The sequence below is a fragment of the Anomaloglossus baeobatrachus genome, chromosome 2 (genome assembly GCF_048569485.1).
Source record: "Anomaloglossus baeobatrachus isolate aAnoBae1 chromosome 2, aAnoBae1.hap1, whole genome shotgun sequence".
NCBI lineage: Eukaryota > Metazoa > Chordata > Amphibia > Anura > Aromobatidae > Anomaloglossus > Anomaloglossus baeobatrachus.
This window is the reverse complement of record NC_134354.1, coordinates 381818292-381842365: the sequence shown is the minus strand read 5'-3', so window position 1 is coordinate 381842365 and position 24074 is coordinate 381818292. Positions and strand designations below refer to the sequence as shown.

Here is a 24074-nt window from a genome sequence, read left to right as displayed (position 1 = left end):
TCTTTGTCTCCTCTCCTTCTACAGGACACCCATATCATGCGGCTCTGCTTCTCCTCAGACCTGACGTCTGTTCCGGTCACAGGCTGGGCCCTAACTGACGTTTCCACAGCAACCGTTTCTCTCCCTCAGCAGTAGCTCTTTCCCTATTGGCTAATCCTAGAATCCCAGCTGTCACCTGTCTGTCACCGGGCAGATTTAACTTTTCACCTGCACCTATAACACCAATAATACCTTATTAAGCATTATTCATTATATACTACATAACATTACACCTTATACCAATACACATACTGTACATTACATCTTCAATACTGCTACACCTCTACATAGTAACATTCTGTACTCTGCTACATCTTCTACATTACAATATGCATAAAACTCTAATACATCCTTATACTATAAAGATTAATAAACACGTTTTAGAACCATGTTATGTCTTCTGGGGGGTTTCTTCTCACGGGGGCTCGACCACCCCCTTACATACCTCCCCTCTTTGACCTTAGCCGTCCCGGCAAGGTCCAGACCTGGAAGACATCACAAAACAAAAACGTACACAGATGCAATATATATACAGTTTTCAAAACATTTCATCAAGTCCTGGATTTTCCGCCCGGATTCCTTCCTGGGAGATCCTGGTCTTTCGTAGGAAAACACCAAGGAAAATGTCCAAATGTCCCAGACATTAATATTTAACACCGTTCCACGAATACTTGAACAGTCTCAGGGAGAGTCCATACAAAGTTCAATATCACCCTCTTCTCGGGCACAGTCTTTCTTTAACATTTCCAACTGTAGATCACAGGGAGCTCAAGTCACATGTGAGTCCTCTCCCTGGGCAAATTTTCTTAAACGTTACAAACTGTTTAACACGCAAATGTCCTGCAGCACCTGTTTAAGTGCTCAGTCCAACCTAGGGGTCGGTCCCTTTAACATTGACCGACACAAACAGGGTTCCACAGTAAGGATCTCACCTCAAGTTGATGTGGTGTTCCTCCTCTGGAAGAGCTTCATTTTCCAGCGCACGCCACGTGGTCTTCTGGGGAGGGCATCTCCCCTCTTTGGGCGGTCCACATCTTCTCGCCTGGACCACTGGCTCCGCTCATGGTAAGTCAATATTTTCCTCTTTTCGGCGCTATGACTTTCCGCCATTGTTGTTTCCATGAAGCTGGCCGCCATAGTACAGGGCTCCTCAAATACCACATAGTCTCTTGAGCGCATTCTTACCAACTGTTACGGGGGAACCGGCAGATTAGGACTAGGGGGTATATATCCTAATCGCCAGTCGGGGCCCACCCTGCTCCAGATGACAATGGAGCTGCTGGCACCTGAGGGTTAGGCAGAGACTATAGAGCTGGATGGCTCTGAGATAACCCAGGAACTCTGGGAACCAGTCACGTGTGTTGGGACATGTCAGACCGGACGACAACCCGATTAGCGTTTTGGTGCACCTAGCGCTACACCAACCACGTGTGCAGGAAACACGTCAGGCCGGGTGGTAACCAGGTAGCGTTGACCGGAAGACCGCCACGAAAGCGCCCTGTCGGCCACGTGTGTAGGACACGTCAGGCCGAGCGGTCCTCCGATTAGCGTTTCTGGCCACCTCTCGACTGGCCACGTGTGTGTAGGACACGTCAGGCCAGATGGGTACACCAGTAGCGTTGACCGGGAAGCCGAGGAGGATAAGGAACACCCTGTTAACTCCACAGGGGTCCTGGGGTACGCTGTCCGTGCGCGTAGGGGGCACAACCAGACAGGTGGCGCAGCAGGTGCGTTGTCCGTGTGCGTAGGGGGCACAATCGGACAGGTAGCACAGCAGCCGCAGCCCAGTTAAAGCCACTGGGCTGCTATAGCAAGACTGGAACGGCAGGAGGGAAGCACGGCGCCTGACCCTGATATGCCGAGCCACGAATCTTGGCGTGACAGGCACCGTTCGCCTAACCCTACCTACTGCTTCCCAACATAGGCTTATGCCGCAATGAGGCTCTAACATGGAGGTGTGCTCTGACTGAGCAAAAGTGAAGACTGCGCACCTCCATGTTGTCTCCAGCCCCTTTTATAACCTGGGTCCGCCCCAAACCCAGGGTGGAACCACCAAGGTCCAATAGCAGAGTGCCGTGTCATCAGTGACGTCACATGCGACCTATCCGGAACCGCCACGTCATTGATGACCTCATGGCAGCCACGCCCCAAACACTTCACCAGTCATCGTCTGACGACCAATACTGAGGTGCCAGATCATAGGGGCGGGCCTCTGCGAGCCAGTCCGGAGTTGCCACGTCATCAGGACACCTGACACCCTCTGCCCTATCAGGGCCTGCCACCTCACGGACATGCTCAGTGAGGTCCATACCGGACCTAGCCTCTGATGCACTAAGTGCCTGAGCATGCCCAGTAGCCTGAGCAACAGGCTCAGAAAGCAGACTATCAGTTTGAGCATGCTCAGTAGGCACATCCCAGAACTTAGACACAGCACGAAGTCCAAGTACCTGTGCAAAGAGGCTGTTAGGGTTAATTGTGGGAGCATGCTCAGTAGCCTGAACTGAGGACTTAGTCTCAGACATAACACAATCAGGCTGAGCATGCTCACTAGGCAAAACACCGGGCTTAAACTCTGGCTGGGGTAAATCGGCGCACGCATGCACACTAGCCGCCTCTCCACACTTAGACGTGGTGGAAGGAACAGCCAACTGGACGACCCGAGGCACGGCCAAGAACGGCAGCTGGCGCCTTGGCGCAACAGGAACTGCAGCAGGCTGCTTGCGGCTATGGCGGCGCCGGTTCGTAACACCATCAGGGTCGCCAAGCTCAGTCCTCCTGACCCCGTGGCAACATCAAAGTCTGTCACTGGGGGCTCGTTCTCCCCGTTTTCAAGCATGATGATCCAATCCTGCCGACTATGCCAAGAGTAACGTGGCGCGGGGTGGTAGTCATGGGCGAGGTAATTGTCTGCTGCACCCCGGCACGCTACATAAAAATGGGGGTCCTGGCTGGGTGTGTGGTGCACTACAGGAGCGATACACCTTTGCAGGCCGCATATTGCCGATGGCTTTGGCAGGCCAGGACCAGATGGTACACAGTTCCAGAGAGGAAACCACAACTTCTTTATAAACACAAAGTCATTACTGAACAGACAGCTGATGATAACACTATACACATGAAAGTGGGCACATTGCTTCTCGGACGTTTCATATGCAATAAAGAGTAACTCCAGACATATTCCTGCAGCGTGTTCATTCTCATATGTCGTTACACTTCCACATAGGTCTGAGCAATTCACCACCACCCAACTCCACCTGACATCACAGTCCTCTAGAGTCCCTCCGTCCTCTCTGCGGCTCCGCGTCATATTCCTCTCCTGTAGAGATTGTGCCAATATGGCCGGACAAGGCTACTCGCCTCCTGACGCTTCTGGATCTGCCGCCCAGGACTCTCTATTCGACTCACGCACTGTTTCTTCTAGGCCCGTCCCTTCTTAAGCTATAAGCCATTAAGGGCCATACTGCTCAGCGTCTCCCTTACGGATCAGTCTCTTGGTCACTCACTCACTCAGTGAATTCAGACTCGACTCTAGTCACTCTGTATTGTAGATGGCTCTATTCTCTACTCAGAATCTCACTTTCGTGGCTCTTTGTCTCCTCTCCTTCTACAGGACACCCATATCATGCGGCTCTGCTTCTCCTCAGACCTGACGTCTGTTCCGGTCACAGGCTGGGCCCTAACTGACGTTTCCACAGCAACCGTTTCTCTCCCTCAGCAGTAGCTCTTTAACCTATTGGCTAATCCTAGAATCCCAGCTGTCACCTGTCTGTCACCGGGCAGATTTAACTTTTCACCTGCACCTATAACACCAATAATACCTTATTAAGCATTATTCATTATATACTACATAACATTACACCTTATACCAATACACATACTGTACATTACATCTTCAATACTGCTACACCTCTACATAGTAACATTCTGTACTCTGCTACATCTTCTACATTACAATATGCATAAAACTCTAATACATCCTTATACTATAAAGATTAATAAACACGTTTTAGAACCATGTTATGTCTTCTGGGGGGTTTCTTCTCACGGGGGCTCGACCACCCCCTTACATATGCACATGTCTGCCCAAGCACGTTCATCTCTGGTACACAGAGCACGTCTCCTTCCTGAGCATTATGGTGGCTGGACATTCCTTTCTTGTTTTTAATTGCATATAATTGTTTGAACAGATGAACGAGGCACCTTCAGGTATCTGGAACTTGCACCCAAGGATGAACCAGACTTGTGCAGGTCCACAATTCTCTTCCTGAGATCTTGGCGGATTTATCTTGATTTTCACATGATGCAGTGTGTTTCAGGTGTGCATTAAAATATATCCACAGGTGTGTCTCTAATTAACTCAGATGTTGCCAATAAACCTATCAGAAGTTTCCAAAGACATGACATCATCCTATGGGCTGTCTGATATTGTTTAAAGGCATATAACTCTTACTGTATGTGTGCCGCCCCTGCAGCGGTCGAACCGCTCGGATCCAGGGGTGATGATTACTCATGGCTCGAGGGTCTCCGGACCCGGGGGCTAGGGGCCACACTCAAATGAAGAAGGGGGTTATTTACAGAAGACTTGATATAGTTTGTGATGCCACCCGTGGTGTACTGTAATTGGGAGTACCGCCGCTGACGTTGGGAGTACCCGGGGTGATGGAGTGGGGTAGCAAGATGATGTTACCCTCCACAGATAGGGGTTGGTTCCTGGGACTCTGTATGGTGATGCGGTGGTGTAGCGCAGGGGTCAGTTGGGTACTCACTCAGCAATGAAGCAGACGCTGACAACAGGGTAAACTAAGTCTCTGGCTGCCGTTGCCTCCTGAGGGGAGCTCGTTTGGGTCCCGTCCCCTGCAGCACTGCCGGTGGTCTGTACCTGCCTTCCTTGCACCAATTTAGATTGTCTGTTGAGGCCAAGTAGCTTGGAGCTTTCTGGGCCCCGCTCCCCACTGTGGCTAAGTGAAGGAGCCTGCTCTCAGGAGCTCACGCTTGTGATTTCAGTGGGATGCTTGCTAGGAAATCCCTATCCCCCTTGTTGCGCTAGTGCCCCCAATCTCTGAGCTTGGGTGGGAACAGTCCATAAAGACCCTGTCCTCCGCAGGTTAATTGTCAGGTCGCCTGAAGCTTCTCCCCGACCTAGGGTCCGTGTACCCCAATGTGCCTTTGGTCCCGGATTGGTAATAGGACCAGGCTGCTGACCGTCCTCCTTGACGGGTTCCAGGCACCTAGTCTCAATCCCTTGTGACCGGGGGTCCGACTCCTCTAAGTCCAGACCACCGTCTGCGACTTAGTCTGCTTCTCCCCTGTGAGCTGCAACTCCCAGCTTCCTCAGATTTCCTCTTAGCTCGAAGGTTCCTACTCGACTCTCTTGACACCTCCCACCTCCCTGCCTGACCACCAGGTGAGCAGCCCTATGCCTGCTTAAGCAGCCCACTGGTGTGCCTGACAGGTGTTGTGCAAAGTGTATCTAGGATTTGTGAATGCTGATGGAGGCAGTACTGCAGGCTAGGTTCCCAGAACCATGAGGGTTTGAATACTGCACGGGGAGGGCAAATTGTGCAGAACCCTGTGACGACCCGAATAGTCCAGGGCGTCACATATGTAAACTTTTGACTTTTCAGAAAGTAATAAAAATGCCTTAAAACATTCTCTCTCTCTTTATTTCAATCATGCATATGTGTCTTTTCAGATAGTGTATGTAAACCTCTGGTTTCAACTGTATGTATTCTTCGTAATTAAATGAGAACTCCGCTTATATTGTCTTTTTTTGTTTTTCAATTGTTGCACAAAGATGATGAGGAACTGAGAGATCAACTGAAAAGGATACAAGATATCAACACATCTTCCATTAGCAGGATAAATACATTTCATGAGAAAGTTGAAAACCTGGAAACGGACCTTTCAGGAGAGAAAGAATTGTGGAGAACAAGATTTCAAGAGCTCTCCTTAGACCAGCAAACACTGAAAGAGCAGGTAATTGTGAAGAAGATAGAAAAGGAAGGCGAATATGAGCTACTCACAGGATTCTTTGTGATTCTTTGTGATTGTTTTATCTCAATCTTTCCAACCCTTTCTTTCTCTTATTACAGTCCACCAGAAATCCAAAGCTATAACAGTATGCTTTTGTTAGCATAAGGGGCCTAGATATGCCACTCTACAGTTTATAGTAACAGACCTATATCGGGAGTTATGTTTGGCCCATATGGCAGATAATTTCCCCAGTGTATACACACAATGTAAGGTCTAAAAATACTATGAGCCCAATGAGCAAGGTTAATTGCTATTTGCATTAATTGTGATATGTATAGATTTATTATTATTTATTAATTATGCATTGATTATTTAGCACACTTAATTCCACAGTGCTTTACAGAAATAATCACTTTCCCTATAGGGGCTCACAATCTAAACGCCCTATCAGTATGTCTTTGGAGTCTGGGAGGAAACTCACCTAAACACAGGGAGAACATACAAACTCCTTGTAGATGTTGTCCTGGGTGGGATTTAAACCCAGGAGCCTAGGCAGTACCAACCAGTGAGCCACAGTGATGCCCACAGATTTAAAGGGAAGCAATAATCAGAAAATAACTGATTGTTTAAATCAGATTTTCATGTCGAATGTGTTTTTGTCCCTATCGCAATCTGAATTTTCAACTGGCATACTGGATATTGTTTTAGACTTTTCTTCTTTCAGGAAACAACGCATGTACATTGCCAAAATGAACAGAACGTGACCCTAGGTTTTATTATTGAAGTGTCTAATGAAGGTTATTGTGAAGTGAGGGTAGCCAGGGTCAGCTGTAGTGGCGTAAATAGAGTTGATGGGCCCCGGTGCAAAGTTTGGACCTGGGTCCCCATTCTCAAGTACACAGACACTCAGGGTACGGACTAAAGATGCCGACACTCGGGGAATGGGATAATGACGCTGACACTTGGCTCTTTCCCACAGCACCCAGGTTTCCCATGATCTGAAATCCCTCTTTCTATCAGCACCCAGCTTTCCTATGTTCTGATATCCATCTTGTTCTCAACACTCAGCTTCCCCATACTCTGCTATACATCTTTCCTTCAGCACCCAGCTTTACCATATCAGAGCATAGTAAAGCTGGGTGCTGAGAGAAGATATATAGCAGAGTATGGAAAAGCTGGGTGCCGAGGACAAGATAGATATCAGAACATGGGAAAGCAGTGTGCTGATAGAAAGAGGGATTTCAGATTATGGGAAACCTCATTCCCTCAGCACAAAACTCTCTGATTCCTTGCTTATATCTTTGTCCTCCCTCGTATATAGTTCTCCACATACAATAATGGCTCCCACATAACCTTCCATATAGCATAAAGGGTCCCACATAACCTATCATATATTATATGCACCCTCATAGTCCTCCATGTATTATAATTTTTTTACCATAGTCCTCCATGTATAAAGTAGCCCTCATAGCCCTCCAAATATTATAATGCAACTCCCATAGTCCTCCATGTATAATAAATCCCCCCATATTTCTCCATATCTTATACTGCACTCCATATGTTATTCTGCCCCACACATGAATTATAATGCCCCCCATAGTCCTCCATGTTTTATAATGCACCATAGGTTAGCCCGTATAATCCTCCATATATTATAATGCAGCCCCCATAGTTCTATATGTATTTAAATGCAGCCTTATAGACCTTCATATTGTATTATGCAGCCCCATAGTCATCCATGTATAATGCACCCATATAGTCCATGTATATGGGGTCCTTCATATTGTATTATGCAGCCCCATGGTCCTCCATGTATAATGCACCCCTATAGTCCATGTATAATGTGGCCTTCATATTGTATTATGTAGCCCCATACTCCTCCATGTATAATGCATCCCTATAGTCCAAGTGTAAGGTGTGCTTCATATTACATTGTGCAGTACCATACTCCTCCATGTATAATGCACCCCTATAGCCATGTATACGATGTGCTTCATATTGTATTATGCAGCCCCATAGTCTTCCATGTATAATGCGCCCCTATAGTCCATGTATATGGGGTCCTTCATATTGTATTATGCAGTCCCATACTCCTCCATGTATAATGCACCCCTATAGTCCATGTATAATGTGTCCTTCATATTGTATTATGTAGCCCCATACTCCTCCATGTAAAATGCATCCCTATAGTTCAAGTGTAAGGTGTGCTTCATATTACATTGTGCAGTACCATACTCCTCCATGTATAATGCACCCCTATAGCCATGTATACAATGTGCTTCATATTGTATTATGCAGCCCCATAGTCTTCCATGTATAATGCGCCCCTATAGTCCATGTATATGGGGTCCTTCATATTGTATTATGCAGTCCCATACTCCTCCATGTATAATGCACCCCTATAGCCATGTATAAGGTGTCCTTCATATTGTATTAAGCAACCTCATACTCCTCCATGTATAATGTACCCCTATAGTCCATGAATAAGGTGTTGTTCATATTGTATTATGCAGCCCCATACTCCTCCATGCAGAATTCACCCATATAGTCCATGTATAAGGTGCCCTTGATATTTGTATTATGCAGCCCCATAGCCCTCCATGTATAATGCACCTCTACACTGTGTGCAGAATTATTAGGCAAATGAGTATTTTGATCACATGATAATTCTTAGACATGTTGTCCTACTCCAAGCTGTACAGGCTTGAGAGCAAACTACCAATTAAGTAAATCAGGTGATGTGCATCTCTGTAATGAGGATGGGTGTGGTGTAATGACATCAATACCCTATATAAGGTGTGTTTAATTATTAGGCAACTTCCTTTCCTTTGGTCAGAAGAGAGATTTGACGGGCTCTGAAAAGTCCAAAATTGTGAGATGTCTTGCAGAGGGATGCAGCAGTCTTAAAATTGACAAACTTTTGAAGCGTGATCACCGAACAATCAAGTGTTTCATGGCAAATAGCCAACAGGGTCAAAAGAAGCGTGTTGGGCAAAAAAGGCACAAAATAACTGCCCATGAATTAAGGAAAATCAAGCGTGAAGCTGCCAAGATGCCATTTGCCACCAGTTTGGCCATATTTCAGAGCAGCAACGTTACTGGAGTATCAAAGAGCACAAGGTGTGCCATACTCAAAGATATGGCCAAGGTAAGAAAGGCAGAAAAACTACCACCTTTGAACAAGAAACATAAGATAAAACGTCAAGACTGGGCCAAGAAATATCTTAAGACTGATTTTTCAAAGGTTTTATGTACTGATGAAATGAAAGAGTGACTCTTGATGGGCCAGATGGATGGGCCAGAGGCTGGATCAGTTAAGGGCAGAGAGCTCCACTCTGACTCAGACGCCAGCAAGGTGGAGGTGGGGTGCTGGTATGGGCTGGTATCATCAAAGATGAACTTGTGGGACCTTTTCGGGTTGAGGATGGAGTGAAGCTCAACTCCCAGACCTACTGCCAGTTTCTGGAATACAACTTCTTCAAGCAGTGGTACAGGAAAAAGTTGGTATTGTTCAAGAAAAACATGATTTTCATGCAGGACAATGCTCCATCACATGCATCCAACTACTCCACAGCGTGGCTGGCCTGTAAAGGTTTAAAAGATGAAAAAATAATGACATGGCCCCCTTGTTCACCTGATCTGAACCCTAGAGAGAACCTGTGGTCCCTCAAAAAATGTAAGATCTACAGGGAGGGAAAACAGTACACCTCTCGGAACAGTGTCTGGGAGGCTGTGGTGGCTGCTGCATGCAATGTTGATCGTAAACAGATCAAGCTACTGACAGAATCTATGGATGGTAGGCTGTTCAATGTCATCATAAAGAAAGGTGGCTATATTGGTTACTATTTTTTGTGGGTTTTGTTTTTGCATGTCAGAAATGTTTATTTCTAAATTTTGTGCAGTTATATTGGTTTACCTTGTGAAAATAAACAAGTGAGATGGGAATATATTTGTTTTTTATTAAGTTGCCTAATAATTCTGCACAGTAATAGTTACCTGCACAAACAGATATCCTCCTAAGATAGCCAAATCTAAAAAAAACCCACTCCAACTTCCAAAAATATTAAGCTTTGATATTTATGAGTTTTTTGGGTTGATTGAGAATATAGTTGTTAATCAATAATAAAAAAAATCCTCTAAAATACAACTTGCCTAATAATTCTGCACACAGTGTATAGTCATGTATAAGGTTTATTTCATGTTGTATTATGCCGCCCCATAGACCTCCATCTATAATGCAGCCCTATATGCCTCTAGCCACTGTGTACTCTCTGATTGATTAAAAAAAACAACAAGTACTCACCTCTCATCGTTCTCCTGCTGCTCTGGTCAGAGTGTCCTCCCGTCCCGCGCTGTGCAGTCTCAGCTCAGCAGTCGTGCAGTGGTGATGTCACTGTGCTCTGCTGCACTGAGATATCAATCACAGGAACTGGGGGAGAATGAGGAAGGATGGAGTGGAGCGCTCCGCTTCATGCTTCATCATTCCTGAGTGCGATGACGGGCTAGGGCCCATGGGTGAGGGGGTCTGGTGTCACTGGTGGCACCAAGCCCCCCTAACTCACGGGCCCTATAGTGGCCGCGTGGTCTGCCACAGAATAACGCAGCCCCTCTCTCACTTAGAGGAGCCGACTTCTCCGCAGGGCGAGCACAGGGACCCTAATCCTGCCGGGCCTGGTCACAACGGCGACCTCTGTGACCATGGTCGTTTTGCCCCTTGTCAGCTGTGACTCCACCTATTGTGATTGGTGAATCCTATGATATCAGTGGTGAATGGAGGTATTACCTGCCATTATAATCTGCCTCTGATAATATGGAGGCGATTACTGAAAGGAAGTATGAGTCTAAAAACATCTGAGTGGTCTGTGTTAACATTCCAAGAATATGAATAATAAAAATTGTGATATGAAACAAAAAAAAAACCTGTGGCAATTTTTTCAAAAATATGTGTAACATAAAAAAATTGATTTAAACTACCGTATGTCATTTTCTGGTGAAAGCCTATTAGATGCAGGCACAACGGCAGATTATAGACTATTAGATGCAGGCACAACGGCAGATTATAGACTATTAGATGCAGGCACAACGGCAGATTATAGACTATTAGATGCAGGTACAACGGCAGATTATAAACTTTTATGCGGGCGTCACACGATGCGATCTATCGTGCGATCACATGTGCGATCGTACCCGCCCCTGTCGTTTGTGCGTCATGGGCAAATCGCTGCCCGTGTCGCACAAAGTCGTTTAACCCCCGTCACACGTACTTACGTGCTGAGCGACGTCGCTGTGGGCGGCGAACATCCACTTTCTGAAGGGGGTGGGACGTTTGGCGTCACAGCGATGTCACACAGCAGCTGGCTAATAGAAGCGGAGGGGCGGAGATGAGCGGGACGTAAACATCCCTCCCACCTCCTTCCTTCCGCATTGCCGGCGGGAGCCGCGGGACACAGGTAAGCTGTGTTCATCGTTCCTGGGGTGTCGCATGGAGCGATGTATGCTACCCCGGATACGATGAACAACCGGCGCAAAGTAAAATAAACGATTTTTTAAAAATAAATGATGAGTACACGATTTGTCACCGATTTGCAATCGCTCTTAGGTGTCACACGGGACGACGTCGCCAATGAAGCCAGACGTGCGTCACGAAAACCGTGACCCCGACGACCTATCGCACAATAGATCGCCTCGTGTGACGCCCGCATTAGATGCAGGCACAACGGCAGACTTTAGACTATTAAGGCCCTGTCACACACAGAGATAAATCTGTGGCAGATCTGTGGTTGCAGTGAAATTGTGGACAATCAGTGCCAGGTTTGTGGCTGTGTACAAATGGAACAATATGTCCAAGATTTCACTGCAACCACAGATCTGCCAAAGATTTATCTCTGTGTGTGACAGGGCCTTTAGATGCAGGCACAACGGCAGGTTGATGTATTGTATACTCTCAAGTCCAACCATAGAAAACATTAAATCTAGTTGAAAAGATAAACAAGGTAAAGGAACAATGCATTAAGAAAATGTGAAAAACTAGTAGCTATGCAAAATGGTGTCAAATAGCACATTTAGTACTTTTTGCATAACGTGTATTACCATTATTTTTCTAATTTTTTTTTAGTATTGTTCTATTTATTTCTTGTGTCCCTCAGCAGCAGAAATGTGTTCATCTTGAAGAATGTAGAAGATCGGATAATCTAATGCCTCAATATACGGATGCTGCTGATGGCATAATTGAATCAAATGTGAACATGAATGATAGTTTGCACAGACGACTTGGTAAGTGCTGTCGAGTTACGAACATGTATTGTTTACACAGATTTTGTATACGTTTTCTTCCAGCAAAGAGAAAGATTCCTTTTTACATTTTTGGAGGTTTAGATTCTACTTCACTTATATTGCAGCCATATTCCTGGCGGATGGTGAGTAAAATTCATAGCGATCCATTCCAAAATCTTGAATGCATTCTAATTGGAATCTGTCAACAGGATTTCACCCCCCAAACTATTCATATGAGCATGTAGCTCTTTCAAAGACGAGTCCAGCAATACCGTTACATGGCTAGACCATTCCTCTGTTACTGAGAAATCAGTATTCAAATTGATATGCAAAGAGGGCTGATGTACTATATGTAGATCTGAAACCCCTGTCACTCCAGCTTAATCACCACCCAGCACTGGCTTTGCCTACTTGACTGACACAACCTGTGTCTCTTCAGGCAAAGGAGATGTCAGTTAAGCAGGAAAAGGCAGCGCTGAGTGGGGAATAGAGCTGGAGTGACAAAGGCTTCAGTTCTATCATAGTCCTCCAGCCTCATTTGCAGATCAGTTCAAGCACTGATTTCTCAGAAACGGAGGAACAAACTAGCCATGTAAGGATATTGCTGCACTTTTCTTTTAACGAGCTATGTGTGCATGTGTGAAATCCTGCTGACAGATTCCCTTTAAATTATTCTTTCACCCACAATTCTATATACATGAAGAATAACAATTAGAGATGGTGAATAGTCACATATTCGGGTTCGGATTCTTTGTGCTGAATAATTATTATCATTCGTGTATTAAAAAAACAAACCTAATGTAAGCCAAAGAGAAACTGGAATCATTTTATGGTGGACCTTGGAAGTAGGTCTGGGATGACTGTAAAAATGCTGCAATGGATGGGAAAAGTGTTGAAACTGAATGGGAATGGCAAGGGGAAGATGCCTGGATGCATTTCTGACTCACAGTTGGTTTTCGGGAATATGATTGTCAGGGTATTATGGTGATTCTCGCAGGAGAATCATACTTCTTACTGAGTTTCCTAAAGGCTGTCACACTGCTTCTGGGTCTGATGATTAAAGTTCATGAATATGCACTGCTTCCACCCCCACCCTCTGTAACAGTGTTTGTGATTGGTTACAGTACTGCTGCCCCCACCCACCCTCTGTGCCGGTGTGTGTGATTGGTTGCTCTCACATTAGCTGACTAGACCCCAAAGTGAAGTGTAAAAATAAATAATTTGAAAAAAAATGGCCCCCGTTTTTTGATACTTAGGACAGATCAAGCAGACACCTGCAGCTTTTTAAAATTATTTAAATAAATATTTTTTTAAAAATATTGTGAGATTCCCTCCCAATTTTGATACCCAGTCAAGATAAAGCAGACAGCTGGGGTTGGTATTATCAGCCTCAGGAGGCCAATGGTTATAGAGCCCTCCCCAGCCTAAAAATAGCGCTCAGTCACCAAAGAAGTGGCACATCCTTTAGATGTGCCAGTTTCGCCACTTGGCCCTGCTCATCCTGATTGCTCTGGTTGTGGTGGCAATTGGGGTAATATAAGGGGTTAATGACAGTTGTGATTTTTTTTTTTCCACTGCTCCTGCCAATCATGGTAATGCTAGTAGCAAAGATAGTTACAGCATTATTATGATTGGCAGGCAATCCCAGCATGTTTAGTGGCTGAAAATCAGGTGCCAAACATGCTGAGGGGGTGACTTGAAACTCAGGAGGCAAATACCAAACTACTTGTCAAGTAACGGATGTTACAAATACCTTAATATTCGTGTGAGTAACAAATATTGCCAAATAAATTTTGCTCATCACTAATATTACATCCATAATGTTCCCAAGCTTGATGCAAAATTTATCACAGTATTTATGTAATATATACAGATGTGTCACAATGAAGATATAATAAACATTTTCTTTTTGGCTTTTCATTGCAGGACGCAAGAATCTTGGTTGTTGGCTGCTGCTAAAAAAAGAGTCTGACACTATGACATATAAAAAAATTGGCTCCTCCTTCTCCACAGGCTACACCCATGTACTGCCACCAAATTAACAGCTGTTTAGCCCAGTGTTGCACATATCTGAAATTCCCAGATCTGTTTCTATCTAGATTTTTTATTAATTGTTCCTTCCCCCCCCCATTTTTATGTATCTTGTGTCTTTTAGGTTGGGTAGGGTAACAGAGTATGATAGGTCACTTGGTTTACTCAATGCAGATAGAGGAAACAGTGCTGAATCAGTCATACAGTCACCCCTTTTATTTCAGACGGCAGGACCACTACACCTGCATCCACAGGCTTCATCATTCCAAACAGTCAGTCCTTACCTTTGTTATTGCTCACCTGCACCACAGAGAGTGAAGCATAGCAGTTAGTGAAGACAAGAAGCAACCACTGTTCCTGGCTTCAAGATAGTCAAGTACACTTTCTCGTTCTTCCCACCATTCACTTGCTCCCTGCACCCCTGCTTCCCGAATGCTCACTGATTCAGCTGCACAAAGGGGCTTTTGCATCTCCTACAGTTCTCTGAACTCCTCTTTCCTTTTCATAACAGTGTGAGCACCAATGCCAGGCCTCAATGGGAAATTATCCCCTGGCTTTGTGACATACTCAGTCCTCCTCCCACTTTGTCTATTTTATTTTCACTGGACCAGCAGTGCAGCCTTTTCCATTGATCATCCAAAAATGGAAGGTGTATGGCACAACTGCCAACCTTCCAAGACATGGCCATCCACCTAAAGTGACATCCCAAGCAAGGAGAGCACTAATCAGAAAAGTAGCCAAGAGCCCCATAGTAACTCTAGAGGATCTGCAAAGATCCACAGCTCAAGTGGAAGAATATGCACAACTATTAGGCCACAGTTACACGGCCTTATAACTTGTCCGAGGATCGCATCACAATGCTCGGACTGGCTGTCGGCTCTCCTGACAATGTATTTCTATGTCATGCTATGTATTTCTATGCTATGTATTTCTATGTCATTCTATGTCATGCTTGGGTTGGGAGGTCCGCCGGCGAGTGCAAGCATTGCGATGCAATCGTTGAATGAGTTATATGGCTGTATGACTGCTCCCTTAGTCATATACTCCACAAATCTAATTTTAATGGAATACTGGCAAGAAGAAAGCCATAATTGAAAGCAAGCCATAAGAGGTCCAATTTGCAGTTGCAAAAAGCTATATAGGGGGCTCAATTATCATGTGGAAGAAAGTGCTTTGGTCAGATGGGACCAAAGTAAACTTATTGGGTTAAATACAAAACACTATGCACATGGCATAGCACCCTTGCCCTGAAAATAACATTCTCACCACCAAACATGGTGGTGTCAGCATCATGCTGTGGGGATGCTTTTCTTCAGCAGAGACAGGGAAGCTGGCGAGAATTGATGGGAAGATGATTGGAGCTAAACAGGGCAATCTGTGAGGAAAAACATGTTAGATGCTTCAAAAGACGAGACTGCGGTGTAGGTTCACATTCCAGCTGGATGACATCCCTAAATACTCTGCCAGAGCTACAATAGAATGGTTTAGATTAAACAATATTCATGTGTTTGGATGGCCCAGTCAGAGTCCAGATCCAAATCCCATTGAGAATCTGTGGCAAGACTTGAAAATTGCTGTTCACAAACGCTCTGCATCCGATCTCACTAAGCATGATTCCATAGTTTTAAAGAGAACCAACCAGTATTTTCATATATAAAGTAAAGCCAGTGCTATACTGCACTAAGATACTGAATGTAAGCTTACCTTTTGTTCAGAAATTGAATGTTTTATTTCAGAAATATATTTAAGTAAAGTTCCAGCAATGCACTGCTATTTGCTTGACAGGTGCAACAGGGGTGGAAATATGTGTGTCTAATTTAGCTATCTATTCCCGCCCCTGTCTGCCTTCCTGGTCTTGGTAGTGCTAGACTATATGGGCTCCTTACAGGTATGATGTAATTTCTGACATGTGATAGGGGCATGTCAAAATTCAGCCCATACAGTGTAGCATCTACCAAGGCCTATAGCCTAACTGGTTGATCCAGAGGAAGGCAAAAACCCCATGGGGTAGACACTAAAAATGTCTTCCCGACTCCACATACAGCAATCAGACTAGTTCTCTGGATCAATGCCCAATCTAATGCACGTAACTAGTAATGTTATGTTCTAAGAAAGACATCCAGGCCTCTCTAAATTTTTAGTAGTGCATTAACCATTACAACATCATGTGGCAGAGCGTTCCATAGTCTCACTGCTCTTACAATACTCTTACAATATCTGTGTCTGTGATTATGAGTAAACCACCTTTCCTCTAACCGTAGTGGATCCCCCCAGGTCATCGTTGCAGGCCAAGGTGTAAAAAGATCATTAGAAAGGTCTCTACTGTCCCCTCATATATTTGTACATTGTAATAAGATCATCCCTAAGCCTTTGTTTTTCCAAACTGAATGACCCCAAGTTTAATAACCTTTCTTGGTATTATAGTCCACTCATTCCCGTAATAACGTTGGTTGCTCTTCTCTGCACCCGGTATAGTTTGGCTATGTCCTTCTTATGCACTGGAGACCAAAATGGTACAGAGTATTGTGTGTGTGGTCGCACTAGTAACTTGTATAGAGGCAAAACTATGTTTTTCTCAAGAACATCTACACCTCTTGTAATGCATCCTATTATTTTAGAAGCTTTTGCAGAAGCTGCCTGACACAGGTCAGTAAAATTGACTTTGCTGTGCACCCATACACATAAGTCTTTTTTAGCGTCAGTTTTACCCAATGTTTTACAATTAAGTACATAATTCCACATTTTATTTCTTCTACCCAAGTGCATTACCTTACATTTATCCACATTAATCTTCAATTGCCATTTCTTATCCCAACTCTCCAGCCCATAAATCCTTCTGTAATATTAAATTATTCTCCTCTGTATTGATTACCCTGCAGAGTTTAGTATCATCTACAAATATCGAAATTCTACTCTGTATTCCCACTCCAAGGTCATTAATAAATATGCTAAAAAGTAGACCTAATACTGACCCCTGTGGTACCCCACTGTTAACTGTGACCCAGTCCAAGTGTGTTCCATTAATAACCACCCTTTGTTTCCTGCCACTAAACCAGTTCTTAACCCATTTACACATTTTTTCCCCTATTCCCATTATTGTCATTTTGTATGCCAACCTTTTGTGTGGCACAATATCAAATGCTTTTGAATAGTCCACATAGGCAATATCCACTGCATTTCCCCAGTCCAGTCTGGATATGACCTCTTCACAGAATATGATCCAATTAGTTTGACAGGAATTATCCCACATAATTTCATGTTGACACTGGGTCATGAGGTTATTCCTCTTGAGATACTCCAAGGTAGCAGCAAACCCTTAAGTATTTTACCGACACTAGAGGTTATACTTAGAGGCTTATAGTTGCAAGGCTCAAATTTTGCCCCCTTTTTGAATATTGGCACCACCTTTGCTATGCGTCAGTCCTGTGGAACAGTTTAGGTTATTATGAACTGTTTGAATATTAAAATTAATGGGTTATCTATCCCCGTACATAATTCCTGCAGTACTCATGGGTTTATGCCACCAGGGCCTGGGGATTTATCTACTTTAGTGATTTTGAGGCAGTGCCATATTCAGGGCCGCCGTTTGGAATTTCAGGGCCCCATACTGGCAAACGTTTTGGGCCCTCTTGAGACTCCACTCAGACTCCAATACAGCTCCACCTCCACCCCTCAAGCCTTCTACACTCTGCACTCTCACTGCCATTCTTGGAAAAATGTGTGCGTTATATATATATATATATATATATAATAGATAGATATAACCCCCACACACTGCCTCTCTGTATAATATACCCACACATATTGCGCCATTGTATAATATCCCTGACACACACTGCTCCTTTGTATAATATCCTCCCATACACATTGCTCCTCTGTATAATATCCCCTCTCACCCCTCACACACACTGCTCCTCTGTATAATATCCTCCCACGCACTGCTCCTCTGTATAATATCCCCCCACACACTGATCCTCTGTATAATATCCCCCACACACTGCTCCTCTGTATAATATCCTCCCACACACTGCTCCTCTGTATAATATGCCCCACACACTGCTCCTCTGTATAATTACCCCCCCACACACTGCTCCTCTGTATAATATCCACAGACACACTGCTCCTCTGTATAATATTCCCATACAGACACTGGTCCTCTGCGCAATATCCTCTCTCACACACACTTCCCCTCTGTATACTATCCCCCACAAACATTGCCCCTTAGCATAATATCATCCTGGTATATATGTACTCCTCCTGGTATATATGTCCCCCTCCTGGAATATATATCCCCATTCTGGTATATATGTTGCCATACTCAGCCCTTCCTGATATGTATGTCCCCATTCTAGGCCTTTCCTGGTATGTATGTCCCCACCTGGTCTATTGTCCCCTTGCTAGCATATATGTCATCCTCCTGGTATGTATGTCTCCATGCTTGAACCCTCCTGGTATATATGTCCACATCCTGGTTTATTTGTCCCCATCCTGGTAAATATATCCCATCCGTGGCCCATCCTGGTATGTACATCCCCTCCTGAGCACATTCTGGTATATATGTCCCCATCATAATTTTTGTCCCCTTCCTTATATATTTGTCCTCCTTCTTGTATATATGTCCCCTTTCAGGGTCCCTACTGGTGTATATATATCACCCTTCTGGGCACATTCTAGTATAATGTCCCCATCCTGGTTTTTATCCCCTTCCTGGTACATATTACTTCCTTCTTGTATATATGTCTCTTCCAGGGCCCCTCCTATGTATATATATCCCCTCCTGAGTACATTCTGGTATAATGTCCCCATCCTGATTTCTGCCCCCTTCCTGGTATATATGTCCTCCTTGTATATTTGTCTGCAAGAAGAAAAAAACATTTTACCCTCCCTGGCTACCATGTCACCCAGCGTCCTCTTTGAGTTGCGATGCATTTCAGCTAGATGGGCCTCCTCACCAACCCTCGCGATCTTCAGCTCACGGAGTGCCTACCTTTCCCCGCTGGATGTCGCATCCTTCCACTTCTATTAAGCGTTGCTCGCAGCACTGTGATGAGGTCGCAGAGCGAGACCTCATCACGCTGGGCCGCGGGATGATGCACTGCCTCCCTGCTCTGCTCCATTCATCTTGCTTCTGGCCACATGGCTAATTTGTATGCGATGCCCTAGAAGGGCTTTGTATGCAATTTAGCTATGTGTGCTGTGTATGAAGCAACACTCTCGGGTCCCTCTGCTGCGGCTGTGATTGGGGCCTGGTGAAGAGGGAGGCCTGGTTGAGGCTTAATAAAGCTAAGTAATTAACCTGGGCCCGGCCAAGTCTCCCTCTTCACCGGGCCCTAATTACCAGTCATGGTTGTAATGCACTTATGGCGGCCCTATCCGTACTTCATGCTGAGTTTAGCAGGTGACATTAAATAGAGAATTTATGCTATCTCTGATCACGTCATCTATTTGTTTTTTTGCATAAATACTGTAGAGACTAAAGCATTTAGAGATTGGCCTTTTTTTCATCCTCTTCCACCATTTCACCCAGAGTATTATTAGGAGGCCAACACTATAATTTTTGAGTTTCTTACTGTTTATGTAGTTAAAGAATAATTTTGGATTATTTTTATTTTATCTGGCAATGAGTCTCTCTGTCTCAATCTTTGCTGCCTTGATTTGGTTTTTTTTCCTCAGAATTTATTCAATTTTTTATGTGTTTAATGCCTCTTTACTACACTCTTGCTTTAATTCTCTAAATGCTTTCTTTTTGTCATTTATTGCTCCCTTACAGTTCTATTTAGCCATAGTGGTTTCCTCCTATTTCTTGTTTATTCCCATAGGGTATATATTGTGCACATGCCCTATTCAGGATGCTTATAAAAGGGTCACATTTGCTTTGTGTACTTTTATTTCTCAGGAAATTGTTCCAATTTATGGCATTATGTTCATATCTTATACTTTGGAAATTTGCCTTCCTGAAGTTAATTGTCCTTGTATCCCCTCTACTTAATAAAGGATACATGAAAACTTATTATTTTGTGATCACTACTAAGTGTCCCCCTACCAGTATATTTGATATGCGGTTCGGTCTATTGGTTAATATTAGGTCCTTGGATCCTTGTTGGGTCCTGATCCAGTTGGGAAAGGTAAGTGTCCTTCATTGTTGTCATAAACCTGTTTCCTTTGCTTGACCTGCAGGTTTCTGCTCCCCAATTTATATCAGGGTAGCTGAAGTCCTCCATAGTAATGACTCATCCCTGATTTGCTGCCTCATATATTTGCTTTATGAAAATATTTTCTGACGCTTCCATTCTAACAAACCCCTATCAATATTTTATTACTCTTTCACCGTTTCCTAATCTCCACTCATTGGGACTCCACATGTTCATTAGCTTTACATATATGATTACATAGGTTTATTTGTAAGTTCATTCCTGAACAGACTGAATCCACAGCCCAGTCACCCAGTCATAGCTATCATCCAGCCATGTCTCTGTTATCCACACTATATCATCATTTATTTTTCAACAATTTTAATTCTAATTCCTACATCTTGTTGGTGAGGCGTCTGGTATTAGTGCACTTGCATGTATTTCTCTGTACGTATTCTTGTGTAGTGCATTCACTATCTGAACCCCTGCCCCCATGCTACCCCCAATTTCATTACTTATGCCAAGGTCACTATCTTACCCTCCTGTACAGTAATTACCCTCCTTGATTCCTCCTTCCTTGATTAAACACTCCTATATACTCCTAGCCATTTTCCCCCAGCACAGTTGCACCCTCCCCATTGAGGTGCAGCCCATCCCTAGTGTGGAGCCTGTAGCCAACAGAGAATTTGGCACAGTTCTCAAGAAACCCCAAACTTTCCTTCCTACACCAATTCATGAGACACTTATATGCCTTTATAATTACCCACTGCCTTTCCCACGTGGCGTGGCACGTGGGAAAGGCAGTATTTCAGAAAATACCACCTGAGGTCCTTGCCTTCAGCTTACAGCCTAATTCCATGAAATCATGTTTACACCTACCTTTAAATCATGTTTACACCTACCTTTAAATTTGTCATTTGTGCCAAAGTGTAACATGACCACTGGGTCCTCACCAGCCCCTCCTAGTTCTCTATTAACCCTATCAACGATGTGCTAAACTCGAGCACCAGGAAGATGGCACACTGTTTAGCTATCTATTCCCCTAATGGTGTCCCCCACTACCAGCGCATGGTCTGCCTTGCGCTCCTATTTCCCTCCTTACTGAAGCAGACACTCTTCCGGCTTACAGAGGATGTGTCTTGCTACAGAAGTGCTACTTCTGAACTGACACCCTCTCATCTGTCAACAGTGCAAACTTTTTGGGATGTACCAGATCAGGACTAAACTCCCTTGCACACTTCTCTTTACCCTACATTCTGTGACCCAGCTAGCTGCCTCCCGTTCCTGCAGTTCCATACAATGATCCTCCCCCACATCTACCTCAGCAAGCAGCAATCTTCTCTTCATACTATCTATGGGTTTCAGTGTTGCCAGCTGTTCATTTAGATCCAGTACCTGGGCTTCCTCTAAAGGGCAAGATCAGGAAGAAATACCAAAAGATCAAAAAGATATGACAAATGTTACAACCAAGACTGGAAATGTTGAAAGACACCCAAAAGATCAACAAAAGATGGAAAGAGTAGGAAGGAGCATCGCTACAAGAATGACTCTGTGATATGGGAAGAAACAGAGATTTGAATTGGTAGCGAGCCAAACATCTTAAAAAACAGTCGTTGCTGAGATAAAGCTTCTGATAATGAACAAAGCACCTGGATGTGACAATATTCTATTGCAACTAATAAAGTCTTCTGAAGAAGCAGCTGATGTCATCACAAGCCTGTGTCAACAGATATGGACAACTGGTAAATAGCCCAAAGACTGGACAAGATCGGTGTTTGTTCCTATTCTGAAAAAGGGAGATGCTACTGATTGTGGAAACTATCAGACTATGACGCTCATAGCTTATGCCAGCAAAATACTATTGGAGATCCTACAAAGATGGCTACAGCTTTACTCTGACAAAGAGCTGCCAGAGGAATAGGCAGGATTCAGAAAAGGCAGAGGAACAAGAGATGTAATTGCTAACATTAAATGGGTAATGGAAAAGGGCAAGGAATATAACAAGGAGCTCTATATTTGGTCCTTCGACTATAGCAAAGCCTTTGACTGTACTGATCACTAGAAACTTTGGAATACCATGAAGGATATGGATGTGACAAACCATCTGATCAGCCTCATTAGGAACCTTTACATGGACCAAGAAGCAGCAGTCTGAACAGAACATGATGAAAGAGCATGGTACAAAGTAGAAAGAGGCGTCAGACCTGTCACCATTTCTCATCAATTTTTATGCAAAAGCTATTTTCAGGAAGGCTGGACTTGCCACAAAAGAAGGAATCAAAATTGCTGGAGGAATCACCAACAATCTTAAATACGCAGACAATCCAAATTGATAGCAACAAGCATAGATGAAATGAAGGACTTATTTTGGAGTGTCAGGATGGAAAGCTCAAACGTGAGACTCTTACTCAATACAAAGAAGACAGAGATATTTATTAATGCCAGGTACGACTGGGACACGTTTGATATGAATGACAATGAACTGGAAGTTGTAAAAGACTTCAACCTTCTTGGATCAATGATCTCACTTAACCCCTTCAGCCCCGGGGCACTTTCCGTTTTTGCGTTATTGTTTTTTGCTCCCCTTCTTCCGAGAGCCGTAACTTTTTTATTTTTCAGTCAATCATGCCATATGAGGGCTTGTTTTTTGCGGGGCAAGTTGTACTTTTAAATTAAACCATATGTTTTACCATATGGTGTACTGGAAAACAGCAAAAAAATTCCAAGTATGGAAAAACTGCAAAAAAAGTGTGATGGCACATTAGTTTTTGGGATGTTTTATTCACGGTGTTCACTATATGGTAAAACTGATGTGTGGGTATGATGCCTGAGGTCGGTGCGAGTTTGTTGACACCAAAAACATGTATAGGGTTACTTGTATCTAAGGGGTTAAAAAAATTCACAATCTTGTCCAATAAAAGTGGCGTACGTTTTGCGCCATTTTCCGAAACCCGTAGAGTTCTCATTTTTTAGGATCTATGGCTCAGTGACTGCTTATTTTTCTCATCTCGAGCTGATGTTTCTAATGTTACCATTTTTGCGCAGATGCTACGTTTTGATCGCCTGTTATTGCATTTTGCGTAAAACTTGCGGTGACCAAAAGACGTAATTTTGGCGTTTGAAATTTTTTTGCCACTACGCCATTTACCAATCATCTTAATTGATTTTATATTTTGATAGATCGGGCATTTCTGAACGCGGCGATACCAAATATGTGTATATTTATTTATTTTTTATCCCTTTAATTTTCAAAGGGGGGAAAGGGGGGTGATTTGTACTTTTAAGCTTTTTTTTTTTTTTTTTAAACTTTTTTTTACTTTTTTTTTTTATTTTACTAGTCCCCCTAAGGGGCTATAGCGATCAGCAATCCGATCGCTCTTATCTATCTGCTGATCACAGCTATACAGCTGTAAACAGCAGATACAGTCACTTCCTGCGTCCCTGGCCTCCGGGCCGGGTGAAAACGAAATTGAAACCTCATATCTGCAGGCGTCATCACATGACCCTGTGCTACCATGGCAACCACCGAAAGTCACGTGATCATGTCACGTGACTTCTGATGGGGGCTGGGTAAGTCACTAATGGCGGTGTGCATATACATCTCGCTGCCAGATTTTGGCAGCGAGA

At 44.0% G+C, this 24074-nt stretch overlaps 1 protein-coding gene across 1 annotated transcript in view; it reads left to right on the top strand.

Annotated features, from left to right (window-relative positions):
- Nucleotides 1–24074, top strand: part of LOC142290139 (uncharacterized) — a 203424-nt gene that overhangs the window by 64578 nt on the left and 114772 nt on the right. Inside the window, exons 5-6 of the mRNA XM_075334076.1 lie at nt 5834–6015; nt 12159–12285. Of these exons, the coding sequence (XP_075190191.1) occupies nt 5834–6015; nt 12159–12285 (309 nt within the window). The remainder of the gene's footprint in view (nt 1–5833; nt 6016–12158; nt 12286–24074) is intronic.